This window comes from Oncorhynchus mykiss, chromosome 2 (genome assembly GCF_013265735.2).
Source record: "Oncorhynchus mykiss isolate Arlee chromosome 2, USDA_OmykA_1.1, whole genome shotgun sequence".
NCBI lineage: Eukaryota > Metazoa > Chordata > Actinopteri > Salmoniformes > Salmonidae > Oncorhynchus > Oncorhynchus mykiss.
The window spans coordinates 14147620-14168231 of NC_048566.1; the positions used below are offsets into that span (position 1 = coordinate 14147620).

Genomic DNA, 20612 nt, shown 5'->3' on the forward strand with positions numbered 1-20612 from the left:
TGGCAGGCCCCAGTGGCATTACATTAATAAAACCAAAAGCTGACCTTGGAAGAGTTCCATTGTTGGATAGCCAGCTAGCTAACATAGCTCCCGTCTTTGTTTGTTTGAGCCGGCTGTTTGAGTAGGCTAAACTAGCTAGCTGCATTCGCTAGCTAACAAAATGAAAATACAACAAAATACAGCTAGCTTACACTCTCTCTTGCTTCTCCTTCATTTTTGAAGACATTCATTTGTTCAAATCTGTCAAACTACTGTCTTAATCTCTACTTGAGTTAACTGCTCACCTCCATTTTATGCACTGCTATGCTAGCTAGCTGTAGGCTATGCTTTCAGTTCTAAATTCTTTCTCTGTGTCAGGACCCGGTTACGAACCCGGGTCTCCGGAGTGAGAAACAGTCACTTAACCTACTGAGCCACGAATAGTTGGCAGAACCCAGAAGATGAGGCAGACACAGCAGTACTTGAGACGGTGTATTTAATGAAGTAAAAAGAGAAGTCCTTCAGGAAAACATGTAACTCCACAACCTCAAAAGGAATTCCACAAGAACAAAGGTAATCCTCCAAGACAAAAAGGTAAATCCACAAGGTGGTAGGAATAGCATAAAAAGCCTCAAAAGATACTCAAAAATAAATAAACAAGAACAAAAACAGAATTCCACAAGAGAGTCCACCGGGATCAACAAGAGTTCACAGAATACTAGGGCTGGGTGCTAACATACAAACACAGAGCAAAGAACTGAGGAAAACTAAGGGTTTAAATACAATCAGGGGAAACGAGGCACAGGTGCAAATAATAATGGGGATCAAGGGAAAACAAAAGGTCAAAAAGCACAATGGGGGCATATAGTGACCAAAAACCGGAACAACCCTGGCCAAATCCTGACAGAATCCCCCCCCTAGGAACGGCTCCTGACGTTCCTACCAGCTCTCTCGGGGTGGAGGGCCCTGAACCGACGAATGAGGTCAGGGTCCAGTATGTCTTTGGCAGGAACCCAGGAGCGCTCCTCGGGACCGTAGCCTTCCCAGTCCACCAGATACTGCCAGGACCGCTGCACCCGGCGGGAATCCAGTATCTGATGGACGGTATAAGCCGGCTGGCCTCCAATGACACGAGGCGGAGGGGGAGGTCTGTCTGCCGGGACAAGGGGAGAAAAAACAGGTTTTAATAAGGAAATGTGAAACGTGGGATTAATCTTAAGGGATCTGGGTAAGTGTAGGCGATAAGAAACTGGGTTAACTCTCCTGGCAACCTTAAAGGGACCGATGTATTTTTGGGACAGCTTGCGAGACTCCACCCGTAGTGGTAAGTCTCTTGTGGAGAGCCAGACTCTCTGGCCGGGGCGCAGGGTAGGCCCGGGACGGCGACGTCTGTTGGCTTGTTGTTGGTACCTCTGTGAGGAACGCATAAATTAAGACGGGTCTTCCTCCACATAAGCCGACAGCGTCTGACGAACTTCAAGGCTGAAGGCACTCTGACTTCTGCCTCCTGGTCCGGGAACAATGGAGGGGCATAGCCAAACTGACACTCGTGCGGGGACATACCAGTGGAGGAGGAGCGCAAGGTGTTGTGCGCGTATTTGGCCCAAACAATGAAGGACGACCATGTGGACGGGTTGTTACGAGTCATACATCGGAGGGTGGTTTCCAGCTCTTGATTCATCCTCTCTGTTTGACCGTTGGACTCCGGATGGTACCCTGAAGATAGACTGGCAGAAGCCCCCATGAGTTGGCAGAAGGCCTTCCAAAACCTTGAGGCGAACTGGGGACCTCTGTCAGAAACCATATCTTGAGGAATGCCGAAGACTCGGAACACATGATTAATTACCAACTCAGCAGTTTCCTTGGCAGAAGGTAACTTAGTCAGAGGGACGAACCTGGCCGCCTTAGAAAACCTGTCGATTATGACTAGGATAGTAGTATTGCCATGGGATGGAGGAAGGCCAGTAATAAAGTCCAACGAGATATGGGACCAGGGTCTGTGGGGAACAGGTAAAGGGTGAAGGAGTCCTTGAGGGCGGAGGTGAGAAGATTTGCCCTGGCAGCACACAGGGCAGGCATTGACGAAAGTGGCAACGTCTTCTCTTATGGTAGGCCACCAGAACTTACGCTGGATGAACTCCAAGGTGCGACCTACGCCCGGATGACAGGTGAGGCGAGAGGAGTGCCCCCACAGAAGGACCTGAGTCCTCACTGCCTTGGGGACAAACAACCGATTGGCAGGGCCTCCTTTCGGGTCCGGTTCGATAGCTTGAGCTCGTCTCACGGTATCCTCAACTTGCCACGAGATCGGAGCCACGATCTTAGCAGCAGGAAGGACAGGCATGTCCGTGTCATCTCGAATGGCAGGAGCGTAGACTCGGGACAGGGCATCCGGTTTGAGATTCTTCGACCCGGGCCGATAGGTGAGGATAAACTGGAATCGATTGAAGAAAAGAGACCATCTAGCTTGTCTAGAGTTCAACCGCTTCGCCTGCTGGATATACTCCAGATTTTTGTGGTCCGTGAGCACTTGAAACGGGTGAGAAGCCCCCTCGAGCCAGTGTCTCCATTCCTTCAATGCCATCTTAACTGCTAGGAGTTCACGATCCCCCACATCGTAGTTCCTCTCAGCCGGGGTAAGCCGGTGTGAGAAGAAAGCGCACGGATGAAGCTTCTTGTCTTCACCCCTCTGAGACAGGACAGCTCCAACACCAACCTCTGAGGCGTCTACCTCCACCACAAACGGTTCATCCGTAGTCGGTAGTATCAGGATGGGAGCAGAGAGGACGCGCTGCTTGAGTCCTTGGAAGGCCGTCTCAGCTTCTCTTCCCCACAAAAACCTTGCATTGCCACCCTTGGTTAAAGCTGAGAGAGGGGCTGCCACCAAGCTGAAGTTCTTGATGAACTTGCGGTAAAAGTTTGTGAAGCCCAGGAAACGCTGAACTTCCTTAACAGATTTGGGGGTGGGCCAATCCGCTACCGCCCCTACCTTCCTGGGGTCCATTTGGACTCGACCGGGTTCCACTACAAATCCCAGGAATTGTACTCGGGATGAATGGAATTCACATTTTTCCGGCTTAACGTACAGATGGCTGTCTAGGAGGCGTTTGAGTACTTGTCTGACATGCTTTGTGTGTTCTTGAAGAGAGCTCGAAAAGATGAGGATGTCATCCAAGTAAACGAACACAAATATGTTAAGCATATCCCTAAGCACATCGTTTATGAGCGCTTGGAACACCGCTGGGGCGTTGGTCAGGCCGAAGGGCATCACCAAGTATTCATAGTGACCAGTAGGCGTGTTGAAAGCGGTCTTCCACTCATCACCAGGTCTGATCCGCACAAGATGGTATGCGTTCCGCAGGTCAAGCTTAGTGAAAACAACTGCTTCCTGGAGCAGCTCGAAGGCTGTGGCCATAAGGGGTAGCGGGTAACGGTTACGGACGGTTATGGCATTGAGTCCCCGGTAGTCGATGCAAGGACGTAAGCCACCGTCTTTCTTGGCCACAAAGAAAAACCCTGCTCCCGCCGGGGAGGTGGATGGACGCATGAGGCCTGCTTCCAGAGCGTCCTTGATGTAGGTATCCATAGCAGCTCGTTCGGGTGGAGATAGGGAAAAGATCCGACCCCTGGGGGGGCAAGTGCCCGGAAACAGTTCGATGGGGCAATCATAAGGTCTATGGGGTGGTAGCATGGTGGCCCTCTGTTTGCTAAATACCAGTTTGAGGTCATGGTAACACTCGGGAACTCGGGTCAGGTCGATGGATTCTAAAGACTCGGGAGTAGAACTCGGGGAATTCGAGAAAATACAAGTAGCTTGGCACGTAGGACCCCACTGCTTGATAGTGCCCACAGATCAGTCGATGTGAGGGTTATGGCTGTGAAGCCAGGGGTATCCAAGGACGAGAGGGAACTCGGAACAGGAGATCAAATGAAAGTTCATCAATTCCTGGTGTTGTGAAACTGAAAGTCGCAAGGAGGTAGTGACATGAGTGACAAGTCCAGATCCCAAAGGGCTTCCATCCAATGTAGTAACCCTCATGGGGTCACTTAGAGGTTCAGAGGGAACGCCATTCTCCTTCGCCCAGACACCATCCATGAAGTTACCTGCGGCTCCAGAGTCTACCAAGGCTTGAAGGTGAAGCTTGTGGTTGTCCCAGGAAAGGGTGTCTGGAATGAGCAGACGGGAGTTGGACGGATGGGAGGAGGTTATGTTTCCCGTTACAGTTCCCCCCGGTCTGTACGGGACAGAGCGTTTCCCTGGAGCCCGGGACACGTGGAACGGAAATGGCCCGGTTTGCCACAATATAGACAGCGTCGCTCCCTCATCCGGCGGTCTCTCTCAGCCTGGGAGATACGTCCAATCTGCATGGGTTCCGGTGGAGCCAGCGAGGATAAAGGTGGGGACTCAGAGCTGGGACTGATAGGGGCTAGAGGTCTACGGTTGAGTTCTCTCTCTCTCAGACGCTGGTCAATGCGTGAGGCCAACTTGATCAGGGACTCGAGATTGTCCGGTGGTTCCCGAGTGGCCAGTTCATCATGGATAGTGTCGGAAAGGCCTTTCAGAAAGCACACCGTGAGCGCCTTGTTGTTCCAGCCACTCGCTGCTGCTACCGTGCGGAACTGGATGGCATAGTCCGTCACGCTGCGCCGACCTTGGTGGAGAGTCAGGAGCTGTTTGGCTGAGTCAGGACCACTGCTTGGGCCTTGAAACACTCGTTTGAATTCCTCAGCAAAGGCAGAGTAGCTGGCACAGCAGGAATTATGGGCATCCCACACAGCAGTAGCCCAGGCCAGGGCCTTTTCCGACAGCAGGGTGATGATATATGCGATCTTAGACCGGTCGGTGGGGAACGACGAGGGTTGCAGCTCAAAGGAGAGAGAACATTGGGTGAGAAACCCTTTACAAGCACTTGGATCACCTGAGAACCGTTGGGGAGGTGGAAGACGAGGTTCAGCCAGGGGATTAACTGCCATGGGTACGTGAATCTGAGGTACTGGGACGGGAACTGTTGCCGGGGTAAGTCGATCAGATATCTGCTTTATGGAAGTCAGCATCTCCGACAGAAGATGAGAATGTCTAGCCATTAAGGCCTCTTGCTGAACCAGGGCGGCTTCGTGGCGTTGGACAGTCTCCTGGTGGTGGGACAGCATGGCAACAAGGTCCTGGGAACTGGCTGCCTCTGGGTTCATTTTTGGCTCTGTGCTTCTGTCAGGACCCGGTTACGAACCCGGGTCTTCGGAGTGAGAAACAGTCACTTAACCTACTGAGCCACGAATAGTCGGCAGAACCCAGAAGATGAGGCAGACACAGCAGTACTTGAGACGGTGTATTTAATGAAGTAAAAAGAGAAGTCCTTCAGGAAAACATGTAACTCCACAACCTCAAAAGGAATTCCACAAGAACAAAGGTAATCCTCCAAGACAAAAAAGGTAAATCCACAAGGTGGTAGGAATAGCATAAAAAGCCTCAAAAGATACTCAAAAATAAATAAACAAGAACAAAAACAGAATTCCACAAGAGAGTCCACCGGGATCAACAAGAGTTCACAGAATACTAGGGCTGGGTGCTAACATACAAACACAGAGCAAAGAACTGAGGAAAACTAAGGGTTTAAATACAATCAGGGGAAACGAGGCACAGGTGCAAATAATAATGGGGATCAAGGGAAAACAAAAGGTCAAAAAGCACAATGGGGGCATCTAGTGACCAAAAACCGGAACAACCCTGGCCAAATCCTGACACTCTGATCCTTTGATTGGGTGAACAACTTGTCAGTTCATGCTGCTAGCTCTCTGATTTGTTGGAGGACGTCTTCCGGAAGTTGTCATAATTACTGTGCAAGAACCATGAGCCTCCTAGGTGTTGTATTGAAGCTAGGTGTCCTCTGGCTACACCATGGTACTACCCCAGAGTGCTGTTCAGGCTACTGTAGCCCTTCATTCACGTCATTTTTTTCATAGAAAAAAGTGCATTAAATAAGGAATTGCATTCCTTTTAAGCACACTTCAGGTCGGAATCGGGCCCTAACGGAATGACTGCAATTGAATTGGCTACAATGGAAATTCATAGTAGTCACAAACCAACTGTGGGTCACCTGCCAACTGTCCTCCCTTCCACTGGCATACTATTATGTTAAGCTCATAACTGTTTTTTTTCTGTCATGTAGTTATCATTATCATGCAGTAAATACTGCAGTATCATGTAGTTATCATTATCATGCAGTAAATGCTGCTGTTCATGTAGTTATCATTATCATGCAGTAAATACTGCAGTATCATTTTGATGCCACAATGTAATAATTACTTACTCCACATTTTACTCTTACAGTGCCTTGCGAAAGTATTTGGCCCCCTTGAACTTTGCGACCTTTTGCCACATTTCAGGCTTCAAACATAAAGATATAAAACTGTATTTTTTTGTGAAGAATCAACAACAAGTGGGACACAATCATGAAGTGGAACAACATTTATTGGATATTTCAAACTTTTTTAACAAATCAAAAACTGAAAAATTGGGCGTGCAAAATTATTCAGCCCCTTTACTTTCAGTGCAGCAAACTCTCTCCATAAGTTCAGTGAGGATCTCTGAATGATCCAATGTTGACCTAAATGACTAATGATGATAAATACAATCCACCTGTGTGTAATCAAGTCTCCGTATAAATGCACCTGCACTGTGATAGTCTCAGAGGTCCGTTAAAAGCGCAGAGAGCATCATGAAGAACAAGGAACACACCAGGCAGGTCCGAGATACTGTTGTGAAGAAGTTTAAAGCCGGATTTGGATACAAAAAGATTTTCCAAGCTTTAAACATCCCAAGGAGCACTGTGCAAGCGATAATATTGAAATGGAAGGAGTATCAGACCACTGCAAATCTACCAAGACCTGGCCGTCCCTCTAAACTTTCAGTTCATACAAGGAGAAGACTCATCAGAGATGCAGCCAAGAGGCCCATGATCACTCTGGATGAACTGCAGAGATCTACAGCTGAGGTGGGAGACTCTGTCCATAGGACAACAATCAGTCGTATATTGCACAAATCTGGCCTTTATGGAAGAGTGGCAAGAAGAAAGCCATTTCTTAAAGATATCCATAAAAAGTGTTGTTTAAAGTTTGCCACAAGCCACCTGGGAGACACACCAAACATGTGGAAGAAGGTGCTCTGGTCAGATGAAACCAAAATTGAACTTTTTGGCAACAATGCAAAACGTTATGTTTGGCGTAAAAGCAACACAGCTGTACACACCATCCCCACTGTCAAACATGGTGGTGGCAGCATCATGGTTTGGACCTGCTTTTCTTCAGCAGGGACAGGGAAGATGGTTAAAATTGATGGGAAGATGGATGGAGCCAAATACAGGACCATTCTGGAAGAAAACCTGATGGAGTCTGCAAAAGACCTGAGACTGGGACGGAGATTTGTCTTCCAACAAGACAATGATCCAAAACATAAAGCAACATCTACAATGGAATGGTTCAAAAATAAACATATCCAGGTGTTAGAATGGCCAAGTCAAAGTCCAGACCTGAATCCAATCGAGAATCTGTGGAAAGAACTGAAAACTGCTGTTCACAAATGCTCTCCATCCAACCTCACTGAGCTCGAGCTGTTTTGCAAGGAGGAATGGGAAAAATGTTCAGTCTCTCGAGGTGCAAAACTGATAGAGACATACCCCAAGCGACTTACAGCTGTTATCGCAGCAAAAGGTGGCGCTACAAAGTATTAACTTAAGGGGGCTGAATAATTTTGCACGCCCAATTTTTCAGTTTTTGATTTGTTAAAAAAGTTTGAAATATCCAATAAATGTCGTTCCACTTCATGATTGTGTCCCACTTGTTGTCGATTCTTCACAAAAAAATACAGTTTTATATCTTTATGTTTGAAGCCTGAAATGTGGCAAAAGGTCGTAAAGTTCAAGGGGGCCGAATACTTTCGCAAGGCACTGTATCTGTGTGTCTCTTCATTGGCCTGGGCTATTGTTATGATTTCTTAATCCGGCCCAGTATCCATTCAGAATCAATATCAGTAGAATAAGGTCATAAGAGCATCAAAAATACACTGACCGCTAGGGAATTTGTGGAGTTTTATTTTCAACATGTAGCACCAAATCAAATGTATTTGTCACATACACATGGTTAGCAGATGTTAATGAGAGTGTAGCGAAATGCTTTTGCTTCTAGTTCTGACAATGCAGAAATAACCAATGAGTAATCTAACCTAACAATTCCAAAACTACTACCTTATACACACACACAAGTGTAAAGAGATAAAGAATATGTAGATAAAGATATATGAATGAGTGATGGTACAGAGCGGCATAGGCAAGATGGAGTAGATGGTATCGAGTACAGTATATACATATGAGATGTAGGGTATGTAAACAAAATGGTCAAGTTAGAGGAAACACAGACACACAGTGCAACAAATCCTATTTACAAAACACTGAGCGGATGACATACAGCCTGAATTTACATGTACGGTTAACATCCAAGTTAACAGTGCATTGCCTGGTGCTTGACTTGGTTTGGTAGCTGTTGATCTGTGATGATGGAAAATAGCCACAAGAGACAACACAGGTTATTTCATTGCTTTAAAGTCATTCTCACAAAAGCAGCAGTGCCCTTATGCATTGTTGCATGACTGCATGAGAGTCAGATCCGTTACTTAGGTCTGCTTGAACAGACTTGAATAAAAGAGAGAAATATTCATACTTCTGTTTCAGTAATTTCCATTTGTACCCAAAAGGAGAACAACTAAATGCTAAAAGATAAGGGCCAGAGTTATTTACACAGACAGTGTTGTTTTTGATGTTTACACCTTGAATGAGACATTTGTTTGGCTGGTTTTCTGGCGTGATCTTCTTCTATTCACTCTAATCAGGGTTTTACATGTGTGGAGTTCCTCCTCAGACAGAGGCCTTCACAAGTCTCCTGCGTCTCGAAACGGTTAGCGTTGCCGCCACAGCCGCCATACCAGAAACGGGAGCACTCGCTCTGTGTCGTGTCAAAGTACCACTTCAGAGTGTAGTTCTCACAACCTCCCTTGTCCTGTTTGAAGAAACATGCATCTGGGGAAGAGGGAGAGGAAACGGGGCAAAGGGGAGAAATGGGAGATAGAAAAAAGGGGATAGGATTCAGGAGAAAACAAAAGAAAGGGGGGAGAGGAAAGAGAGAGGAGAGGAAAGAGAGAGAGGAGAGGAAAGAGAGAGGAGAGGGGAAAGAGAGAGAGAAGAGGAAAGAGAGAGAGAGAGGAGAGGAAAGAGAGAGAGGAGAGGAAAGAGAGAGGGGAGAGGAAAGAGAGAGGGGAGAGGAAAGAGAGAGGGGAGAGGAAAGAGAGAGGGGAGAGGAAAGAGAGAGGGGAGAGGAAAGAGAGGGGAGAGGACAAAGCCAAAGTTTGAGACTCATGCCTTTTACACTATTGTACAGACCCGAGCCTGCTGTCTTTTCACATGTATTATTGCATACAAAATTAGAGAGAGATGTGGTCCTTACCCTGGTTAAGAACTGTACTTTCCTCTGTCCTCAGGAGGGTTGTGTGATCTGTGAACACATAACATTAGAAGAAAATCTCTGGTGTAGTGCTGTGAATGATGACCTCGCAGCTGACGTGACAACACGACAACACGACAACATGAAACAACATGACAACTGACAAAAATGGCATCACAACTTTTGTCATTTCAAACCTGCAATTGCCATACTGTTTAAACAAGGTATATTACAGTCACTAATGTTAGGGGTTCAGCTCATTAGAATTATCTCAACTGAAAGCCTCCTGATTTGAGAATGCAAATAGAACAACTAGTGTTCTCTTCTCATGTAGCATTATGTGATTCAGCATTTGACAAACATCACAACAGTCGTCGTAATTCAGGTTGTGGCTAACAGAGCTCTACATCTATGACCTCCACATGATGTTCAGTAGAGGGCTGGGGGGACTTACTGGAAGTGCCACAGGTCTCAAAGCATTAGTTTTCCGTGCTAAAACGGTTGGCGTTAGTGTCACAACCTCCGTACCAAAAAGGCAATCATTAACAGAGCGTTTTGTTAAAGTGCCATCGCTGGCCATAGTCCCCGCAGTTAGTGTCACTGTCCACATCCAACTTACAGTGGGCTAAAAGCAGAACAAGCAGGTTTGTAAACGGGGAGGAAGATATGCAGTATGAGGTTGCAAACTGAGACTACTCATGCAGTGGGATACGAGGGAACGTGAGGGAGAGATAGAAATAGAAGTTCTGTTATAAATATGGGGTTACTGATTACCATTAGAGTTTGGCTGTGGCCGGGGGGGTGAAGTGGCTCCATCTCCCCTGGAGAAGGCATGTATAGTGTCAACCTGGTCAAGAGCTATCTGAGTCGGAAATACACCAGTGTGCTCCAGGAACTCCTCCTCATCTGTGTACTCCTCTTCCTCTTTCCACACATCCCACTCTGCCTGTCCTTGTCCCTGTCCGTGTTCCTGTCCCAGCATCAGATCACACTTGAGTTTGAGATGGGCAGGAGGGTAGCTGTTCCCTCCCTCTGAAATAGTGAGGGAGAAGTGAAAGAGTTAGGACACACAGTAGCACTGCCTTGGCAGCAGCTAATGGGGATCCCTAATAAATACAAATGCAAATGTTAAAATGTATGATTTGTTCTGGCATAATTATCTCTCCCTCAAGAGACAACCAGATGAAGAAGCATGCTAGTGTTCCTTACTACTGAGGACCCTGAGGAAGGCTCTGAAGAAGCGCTGTGCGTAGCCTCTCTCCCACTCCTTCACGTGCCACAGATGGAGCAGGTGCTGCTCTGACGGCGTGCTCGCCAACTCCTCCACCTGGGTGCTGTTGTAATGGTCGCCCACCGCGATCACAAACAGGGAAACGCCCTGACACTTGGCCTTCTGGGAAATGTAGGCCAGCTTGGCCTGGTCCCAGTGGGCTGTCTCGGCCCCCACCACAGCCAGCACCACTCTACTCTTCCTGGGCCTGGTGGCCTTGAGGAACACCTTGCTCAGAGCGTACTCCAGGGTCTGCCCCAGAGACGACACTCCTCCCTGCTGCTGCATGCTCCTCAGGTGTCTCTGTAGACCAATGTGGTTGTGGTACTTCTGCAGGTCAAACTCTACCTTGACGGCCTGGGAAGTCTGGGGGAGCAGAGAACCACTGGTCTGGAGAAGGGCCACTCTGGCCCGGCCGTCAGCCACGCTGGGTTTGGGGCTCCAGGCTACCTGCTTCACCACTGAGCCCAGAAGCTCCTGGACGCCAGCGTACTGATCGGCCCGGATCTCCCTTGAACCGTCCACCACCAGGGTCAGGTCCATATCCACCACCAGGGGCCGCTGAGCGTCAGTAAAATCACACCCCTGGGCTGGTTTACAGTGGTCTGATGGACACACAGAGTGTAGTAGTAGTACAGTAGTAGTACAGTAGTAGTGCAGTAGCATCAGTAGTAGTAGTACAGTAGTAGTACAGTAGCACAGTAGCCTCAGCAATAGTCGTACAGTAGTAGTGTAGTAGCATCAGTAGTAGTAGTATAGTAGTAGTGCAGTAGCAGTAGTACCAGTAGTAGTAGTACAGTAGTAGTACAGTAGCAGTAGTACAGTAGCATCAGTAATAGTAGTACAGTAGCATCAGTAGTACTGTAGTAGTAATAGTATTAGTAGTACAGTAGCATCAGTAGTAGTATGAGGAGTAGTACAGTAGCATCAGTAGTAGTAGTAGTACAGTAGCATCAGTAGTAGTACAGTATAATCAGTAGTAGCACTGTAGAAGTACAGTATAATCAGTAGTAGTACTGTAGTAGTACAGTAGCATCAGTAGTAGTATTAGTAGTAGTACAGTAGCATCAGTAGTAGTAATAGTAGTATTAGTAGTAGTACAGTAGCATCAGTATTAGTAGTAGTAGTATTAGTAGTAGTACAGTAGCATCAGTAGTAGTACAGTATAATCAGTAGTAGTACTGTAGTAGTACAGTAAAATCAGTAGTAGTAGTAGTAGTACAGTAGCATCAGTAGCAGTACAGTAGCAGTACTGTAGTAGTACAATAGAATCAGTAGTAGTAGTAGTAGTAGTAGTAGTAGTAGTATTAGTAGTAGTACAGTAGCATCAGTAGTAGTAGTAGGAGGAAGAGTACAGTAGCAGCATCAGTAGTAGTAGTAGTACAGTAGCAGCATCAGTAGTAGTACAGTAGCAGCAGCAGTAGTAGTACAGTAGCATCACTAGTAGTAGTACAGTAGCATCAGTAGTAGTGTATTAGTAGTAGTAGTTGTAGTATAGTACAGTAACATCATTAGTAGTAGTAGTAATGTAGTAGTAGTACAGTAGCATCATTAGTAGTGTAGTAGTGTAGTACAGTAGCATCATTAGTAGTGTAGTAGTAGTTGTAGTGTAGTACAGTATCATCAGTAGTAGTAATGTAGTAGTACAGTAGCATCATTAGTAGTGTAGTAGTAGTAGTAGTACAGTAGCATCAGTAGTAGTGTATTAGTAGTAGTAGTAGTAGTATAGTACAGTAACATCAGTAGTAGTAGTAGTAATGTAGTAGTAGTAGTACAGTAGCATTATTAGTAGTGTAGTAGTGTAGTACAGTAGCATCATTAGTAGTGTAGTAGTAGTAGTACAGTAGCTTCAGTAATAGTGTAGTAGTAGTAGATAATTATTTATGCCCAAGGGAAATATTGGTTCTACAGCAGAATTAACCATAAAAACGAAGACATACATTGATACCAAATAAGACTATATTTTATTTTGTCCCTGTGTGCTTACCGTAGCAGATGACGCAATTTTTTATTCTTGTCAGCACAGCATTTTGGTCCTGTGACCTATCCACCAGCCGAACAAGGATGAAGCTGCCCGTGTCATCAGCCTGCGCCACAACAAAACAAAAACATACATGGGCTGCATTTCAATTCACCAGCCTTTCCGCTGCCCTGTTCACTATCCCATAACCAGAAAGCATCTGTTAGCAATTGTACCTCAAAAGCCCGTTGAACATCGGGGGAGTTCCTCAGTGCGATGACAGCAGGAGCGATGTTCAAGGCCTTGAACTCCATGGCGGCCGTGACGATGGCAGCGCTGTCCACAGAGGGCCCGTTGGTGAAGAACACTGCCACCTTCCTCATCGTCAACGCTTTACGGGTTCGCTTGAAGACATGGCGCCCCACAAAGCGCATGGCCTCCCCAAGATGGCGCTGGTTGGACGTTCGTTCCAGTGCAATGTTTTGGATGGCCTCCAACAACTCCGGCTTGCGTTGGTAGTCCTGGAATCGGATCAGGTACTTGGTGTTGGCACTATAGGATACCACGGCAACACGTGCACCCGTCGGGCAGTTGCTCTCGGCGATGGCAACGTCATCCAATATGGAGAGGAGAGCGGAGTGCATCCTCTCAAACGTGGCAGGCTCCACATCCTGTGACATATCCAGAGCAAAGACCAGCTCTGTGGGGTAGGCTGGGCACGCTGCCTGGCCTGGGGGATAGAGTGAGAGAGGGACAGAGAGAGACAAGGGGAGAGGAAGGGAGAGAGGGACAGAGAGAGAAGGATAGAGGAAGGGAGAGAGGTACAGAGAGAGGGAGAGAGGTACAGAGAGAGGGAGAGAGGTACAGAGAGAGGGAGAGAGGGGGAGAGAGGTACAGAGAGAGAGAGATGGGGAGAGGGAGAGAGGGGGTGAGGGGGGCAATGGTATTTTTAAATGACACCCATTCATAACATCACTTTGCCAAGAGTTCTGGTTTGATTACACCAGAATCTTCAGTCAGGTACATACATTTATTTGGACGATGAAGGGTTAATGGAGACATACCTTGAGAGCATGCTGTTTGGGGGAGAAAAATATCATAGTTTAGAGACAAAATTAGGAATGAATTCATCTTTGCTTATGAAAACATGACCTTACCAGCAATAAAGCAATTGACACAGTGGATCTTTTCTTACAAAAAATATAGAGTAGGAATACCAAGAGCTTACCACAGTTATCACGGATATAGGTGGTCAGCTGGCATTCCTAGGGAGACAAATAAAATAACATGTTAAATAGCTCTCAAGATTCTCTACATAAAATGTTTTAGAGTTAAATTGGAACAAAAATCAGACAGAATACACATACAGACATGGCTCTCTCTCCTGGTCTGCCTCTAGAGCCCTAGATAGAAATAGAGAATTAGTCAGAAATCCACATGGAAACAGTGAATATCTTACCAATACTTATATCTTACAATACAACCAAAACTACAACTACTATTATTATTCACTTGAAACAAATAACAATAATAAAACAACTAATACATGAGATTTGTAAAGTTCCTTTAAAAGATCCAAAAACGCAAATGAAATACTAACAGTGTGTCCCGGTGGTCCAATGGATCCGGGATCTCCTGACTCACCCGATCTGCCCGAGTTCCCCTGGTTCAATCACATCGTAACGTATGGCAATTTTAACAGAAGATTTTATACATGTCAACACATATTAGTACCTGTGGCCCAAGCAAATGTCACACGGTTTGAAGTACAACACCTGAGAATATAAGCAGTGGTGTTAGACACTCTTTGACTCAAGCATAGAGACTCTATGTGTGAGTATATACAGTTCTGGAGGGTGACACTTTAGTCCCACGAAGATAGTTTGTAGATGTTCAATAACTGTCAACAACATAGCAACTAACTATCCACTAACCCTAGCCCTTACCCTTATTCTAAAACTAACCCTTACCCTTATTCTAAAACTAACCCTTACCCTTATTCTAAAACTAACCCTTACCCTTATTCTAAAACTAACCCTTACCCTTATTCTAAAACTAACCCTTACCCTTATTCTAAAACTAACCCTTACCCTTATTCTAAAACTAACCCTTACCCTTATTCTAAAACTAACCCTTACCCTTATTCTATAACTAACCCTAACCCTAACCCTTATTCTAAAACTAACCCTAACCCTTATTCTAAAACTAACCCTAACCCTTATTCTAAAACTAACCCTTACCCTTATTCTAAAACTAACCCTAACCCTTATTCTAAAACTAACCCTTACCCTTATTCTAAAACTAACCCTAACCCTTATTCTAAAACTAACCCTAACCCTTATTCTAAAACTAACCCTTACCCTAACCCTTATTCTAAAACTAACCCTAACCCTTATTCTAAAACTAACCCTAACCCTTATTCTAAAACTAACCCTTACCCTTATTCTAAAACTAACCCTAACCCTTATTCTAAAACTAACCCTTACCCTTATTCTAAAACTAACCCTTACCCTTATTCTAAAACTAACCCTTACCCATATTCTAAAACTAACCCTTACCCTAACCCTTATTCTAAAACTAACCCTAACCCTTATTCTAAAACTAACCCTAACCCTTATTCTAAAAGTAACCCTAACCCTTATTCTAAAACTAACCCTTACCCTAACCCTTATTCTAAAACTAACCCTAAATCAAAACCTAACCCTATCCCTAACTGTAACCTTAACAAGCAGTTGCTTATCAACAGATAGCTTATTAATAGTATGACCATCTGTAGAGCATCTACACTGAGTGAACAAAACATTAAGGACAGCTTGCTACTATTGAGTTGCACCCCCTTTCGCCCTCAGAACAGCCTCCATTCGTTGGGGCATGGACAGTACAAGGTCTCCAAAGCGTTCCACGGGGATGCTGCCCCATACTGACTCCAATGCTTCCCTCAGTTGTGTCAAGTAGGCTGGATGTCCTTTGGGAAGTGAACCATTCTTGATACACCCAGAAAACTGTTGAGCTTGAAAAACCCAGCAGCATTGCAGTTCTTGACACAAACCGGTGCGCCTAGCACATACTACCATACCCTGTCCAAAGGCAATTACATATTTTGTCTTGCCCATTCATCCTCTGAATGGCACGCATGCACAATCCATGTCTCGAGGCTTAAAAATCCTTCTTCTACCTGTCTCCTCCCCTTCATTTTCACTGATTTAAGTGGATTTAACAAGTGACATCAATATGGGATCATAGCTTTCGCCTGGATTCACCTGGTCAGTCTATGTCACGGAAAAAGCAGACGTCAATGTTTTGTACACTGGGATTATCCAAATAAAGTGTGACCGTTCTGGGCACTAAAAATGTAGCGGTATTGACTTAACAATTACAGCAATGCATGTGCAACAGGACACTCTGGGGTCTTCTAGCGATAGTGTGTGTGAGTCTCACCCCTCTGCCTCGGTTTCCTTTGGGGCCTGGACCTCCTTTGACTCCAAAATCACCACTTTCACCCTGAAGATGACAAACAGGAAAAGGGGATTGTTTACTTTTTGTGAGCTTCAGAATGCAATGTGCCATGATTGGATTCCAGCCTTGTTCTCTTATCCATTCTGAAAGGGGAGATTTTATATCAATAACTGACCTGTAATCCAGGGTAACCATGGAAACCAGGCTCTCCCTTTAAAGTAATCACAAAACACAAGGAATAATTTATTAGTGTCCATCAAACATGTCTGGAATACAAATCTACTGTATATTAAAATCCTTTCATTTGAATGAAAAGATAATAGGCAGAATCTAGCACACAACCAGATCTGATTAGTGAAGGTGCTGGAGGAATAAAATGACACTAGAGAAGTAGGAAAAAGTCTCTGAACACTTCCAGTCAGATGCACATTTATTTCATTTAGCTGAGCTTTCGGTCAGTCGACCATCATTTAGATGAAAATAGATTTTATTTTATGATCTACTAAGTACATGAACAATATTTTCCAAAGGGGAAAACCTCATCAACTACTAGGATGTCTATGGACAGCAGCTGTTGATCTGAGTACTGAGTAAGTGTACCTTACCTTCATTCCCTGGGGTCCGGGAGGCCCATGGCCGTCACTGCCATCAAGACCCTGTATTAAAGAAAACACACCATCACGTCCCATTCTTACATGACCTTACAAACACATACAGTCTTGCAGTGTGTGTACAGCATGTGTGTGTGTACCTGCAGGTGAAGTGTGTAATGACAAGGCAACACCTTACCGGCATCCCTCTTGGCCCAAGTGTTCCAAGGGCTCCGTTGACCCCGAGGTCCCCAGGTTGGCCCTGTGAGGAAACCACACAGTATTGGGTTGGAAGAAGGGCTATAAAACATTATTTTACAGACATGTTTTAATGTATACTTTTTATGTGTCTATATGTAATATGTTTCTGTTGCTCTGCAGGCCTGGTAACAAATTGTCCTACCAAGATGGCCAATGTTTTGTATTGTAATGTATTACATAACTGTAGGTCAAAGGTAATGGAATATTTAGAAGATGCAGAGTTTGAGGGTTTGAGAGGACGAGCGTACTAAAAGTCCTAATGGTCAATAGAGGATTATAAATAGGAGTTGGGTTTCAGTTCAACATCTGTTTAGAATCTGTCCAATGTCACTCCTGAACTCAGAGTGACGTGTAGTACGTTCTATACATGGAGTCTGGGGCAGGATACTATTTATTTGGCCGTTGGCCAAGTTGTTCTGCAAGGACTTCTGATTGGTCAACCCTAAACTAGGATGGGGGTTATTAAATGGTATCTTGTTCCTTTGTTCAGTGGGGAAAAGCTGAGGACAGGGGAGACTGAACATCTGAACATCTATCTCCCAGCATAACATCTTGATTTATCCTTCTCAAATAAACCTATTTTTCTCCCCCTGATTTGCTTTGTAGTTTGTGTTATTGAAGAATAACATAAATTGCTAACAAAGGCAATGCACCTTCTGTCCATTCATCCCTCGTCTTCCTGTTGAACCTTTGCCACCCATAGTTCCAGGTGTGCCCTGAGGGAAAAGCCATTCATACGCCATCATTACATGTCAACATCACATAACAGTAGGATTTATGCATCAGGCATCCTCAATGTGGTCAGATGGGATGGAAGTAGAAAGGTAAGAAAAGTGACCTGAGGTCCAGGTAAACCCTGCAGGCCCCTGGGTCCAGGCTGGCCCAAGTCTCCTCTTATACCCTGTGCACACAGGAGAGAAACATGTTCAGCAACAGTAGGTATTGGGGGTACTGTCCCAAATGCAACAGAAGTGCATCAGTAGTAGCATTACTGTGGAGTTGTGGATGAGGGGAATGGGTATATATTACTTACCTGTGGTCCAGAAGGGCCAGGAATTCCTTGGAGGCCTACAACTCCTGGATCCCCTGGTGTTCCCTAGACACACACACACACACAGGCAAACATACACACAAAACACACATACACACACAAAGAACACAGTAATGGGTACATACAGTAAATATAGATAGTAATCCTAGGGACTGTTATTCATGAAGTAGCTGCCTACTGTACATTTGGACCAGGGAGACCTCTTCTTCCTTGAGGACCCTACAAAGCAGGACACAGGACATAATCATCACTTGACAATTGACCAAAAAGGTGAGACAACATCAGTATAACAGGACAAGGACAGCTTAGCAGAAATGAAACTTCGCTCACTGGGTTTCCGACGATTCCACTTTCTGCTCGACTGCCCTCTTCTCCTGGGTCTCCCTGTCGGTGTGGAAAGGGAGACAAGAGAGAAAAGGTGTTTTTGAGGGAGAGAGAGGATGAGAATAACAGCAGTGTTGTCACCCTCCAGGACGGTAAGGGAATCCTGCTTTACTCACTAGAAAGAGCCAGTCAAAATGATCAAATTAGCAAATGAACTTGGTGAATAAGCGATTCTGATTCTTAGATCAGTACATTGACAGTGGCCAACTACAAGCTACATACCGGTAGTCCTGGGTTTCCCCTTCCTCCTTTGGGACCCGCGACAATGCTGTCCACTCCAGAGTCTCCCTAAAAGACCAGAGACTAACTTTTAGTAGCAGTTAGAAAATAAGATATAGAAACACAGCATTTGTTACAGTCTAAACCACAACTGTCAAACTCATTCCAAACTCAATCCGAGTCTCTGTGGGTTTTTGCTCCTCCCTTGTACCTGATTGATGAATTAAGGTCACTAATTAGTGAGGAACTGCCCTCCTCTGGTTATCTAGATCTTAATTGAAAGGAAAACCTAAAACCAGCAGATACTGGTCCTTGAACCATCGTAAATCATTTGCACTGTTAAATGGCGTCCATAGTTTATGTGACTTACAGGGTCACCTCTAAGTCCACGCTGCCCCTTCACTCCTGGCTCTCCTATGAGGCCGCTGTTGCCCTGCAAGAGAACCCACCATCAATAGGTTAGACATTAGAGAAGAGAATCTAGTAAGAGTAGGATATTGGGGACATAGGAGAAGTATATTGGTGACAGGAGAATGACATTAGTGACATAGGAGTAGTATACTGGTGATGTAGGAGTAGTATATTGGTGACATATGATAACGATATTAGTGATATAGGAGAAGTAAACTGGTGACATAGGAGTACTATGCTGGTGACATGGAAGTAGTATATTGGTGACATAGGAGTAGTGTATTGGTGACATAGGAGGACGAAATTAGTGACATAAGAGCAGTATACTGGTGACATAAGAGCAGTATACTGGTGACATAGGAGTAGTATACTGGTGACATGGAAGTAGCATATTGGTGACATGGAAGTAGCATATTGGTGACATGGAAGTAGCATATTGGTGACATGGAAGTACTATACTGGTGACATGGAAGTAGCATATTGGTGACATAGGAGTAGCATATTGGTGACATGGAAGTAGCATATTGGTGACATGGAAGTAGCATATTGGTGACATGGAAGTACTATACTGGTGACATGGAAGTAGCATATTGGTGACATAGGAGTAGCATATTGGTGACATAGGAGTAGTATATTGGTGACATGGAAGTAGTATATTGGTGACATAGGAGAACGATATTAATGACATAGGAGTAGTATATTGGTGACATAGGAGAACGATATTAATGACATAGGAGTAGTATACTGGTGACATGGAAGTAGCATATTGGTGACATAGGAGTAGTATATTGGTGACATAGGAGAACGATATTAATGACATAGGAGTAGTATACTGGTGACATGGAAGTAGTATACTGGTGACATGGAAGTAGTATATTGGTGACATAGGAGTAGCGTATTATTGACATAGCAGTAGTATATCAGTGACCTAGGAGTAGTATATTGGCGAAATATATGTAGAATATGAGAAAATGTGTTTACTGGTCTTCCTGGGTTTCCTCTCTCTCCTGCAGCTCCAGCTGTTCCAATCAGACCCTGTTCACCATCAACCCCATCAAGGCCATGGTCTCCGTCATCACCCTGCCATGGTAATGTGCACACTGATTCACAACACACTCAACAACAGCAGACGTTTACATCCACACAATGAAAAAAAGAAAGCACCATGGTAAACCTGGTTTTCCATCGGTTAAGACAAAATACCTAGTATACTGCACATAGAAAGGTTTCTACTGTACACTACATTTAGCTGTGTGAACGTGGTATCAACAGCTTCATTCACTTACCCTGTCCCCTCTGTAGGCTCTTGAGCCCTGTAAAAAAACAGAGATCAGATTAGATGGGATTATTTTAGACTGGTAACTCCAGCGCATCATGGTTCAGAGATCAAATGGGATTATTTTAGACTGGTAACTCCAGCGCATCATGGTTCAGAGATCAAATGGGATTATTTTAGACCGGTAACTCCAGCGCATCATGGTTCAGAGATCAGATGGGATTATTTTAGACTGGTAACTCCAGCGCATCATGGTTCAGAGATCA

General features: G+C 45.0%; 2 protein-coding genes across 4 annotated transcripts in view; one reads left to right on the forward strand and one right to left on the reverse strand.

The window, feature by feature from the left end:
• The window catches only part of LOC110513267 (collagen alpha-1(VI) chain-like), a 120659-nt gene that overhangs the window by 38076 nt on the left and 61971 nt on the right, over positions 1-20612 (forward strand). The gene's annotated exons all lie outside the window — the stretch shown is intronic.
• Positions 8047-20612, reverse strand: part of LOC110535417 (collagen alpha-6(VI) chain) — a 31596-nt gene continuing 19030 nt past the window's right edge. For all 3 annotated transcript variants that reach the window (XM_036961795.1, XM_036961800.1, XM_036961802.1), the window contains exons 17-39: positions 20357-20383; positions 20052-20150; positions 19030-19092; positions 18663-18728; positions 18387-18440; positions 18240-18275; positions 18039-18101; positions 17844-17906; positions 17659-17721; positions 16944-17006; positions 16760-16810; positions 16330-16365; positions 16137-16199; positions 14299-14361; positions 14066-14101; positions 13927-13963; positions 13763-13774; positions 12935-13428; positions 12726-12825; positions 10678-11343; positions 10243-10500; positions 9472-9519; positions 8047-9047 (exon numbers count right to left, since the gene is read on the reverse strand). In XM_036961795.1, coding sequence (XP_036817690.1) covers positions 8857-9047; positions 9472-9519; positions 10243-10500; positions 10678-11343; positions 12726-12825; positions 12935-13428; positions 13763-13774; positions 13927-13963; positions 14066-14101; positions 14299-14361; positions 16137-16199; positions 16330-16365; positions 16760-16810; positions 16944-17006; positions 17659-17721; positions 17844-17906; positions 18039-18101; positions 18240-18275; positions 18387-18440; positions 18663-18728; positions 19030-19092; positions 20052-20150; positions 20357-20383 — 2652 coding nt within the window. In that variant the 3' untranslated portion in view covers positions 8047-8856. The remainder of the gene's footprint in view (positions 9048-9471; positions 9520-10242; positions 10501-10677; positions 11344-12725; positions 12826-12934; positions 13429-13762; positions 13775-13926; positions 13964-14065; positions 14102-14298; positions 14362-16136; positions 16200-16329; positions 16366-16759; positions 16811-16943; positions 17007-17658; positions 17722-17843; positions 17907-18038; positions 18102-18239; positions 18276-18386; positions 18441-18662; positions 18729-19029; positions 19093-20051; positions 20151-20356; positions 20384-20612) is intronic.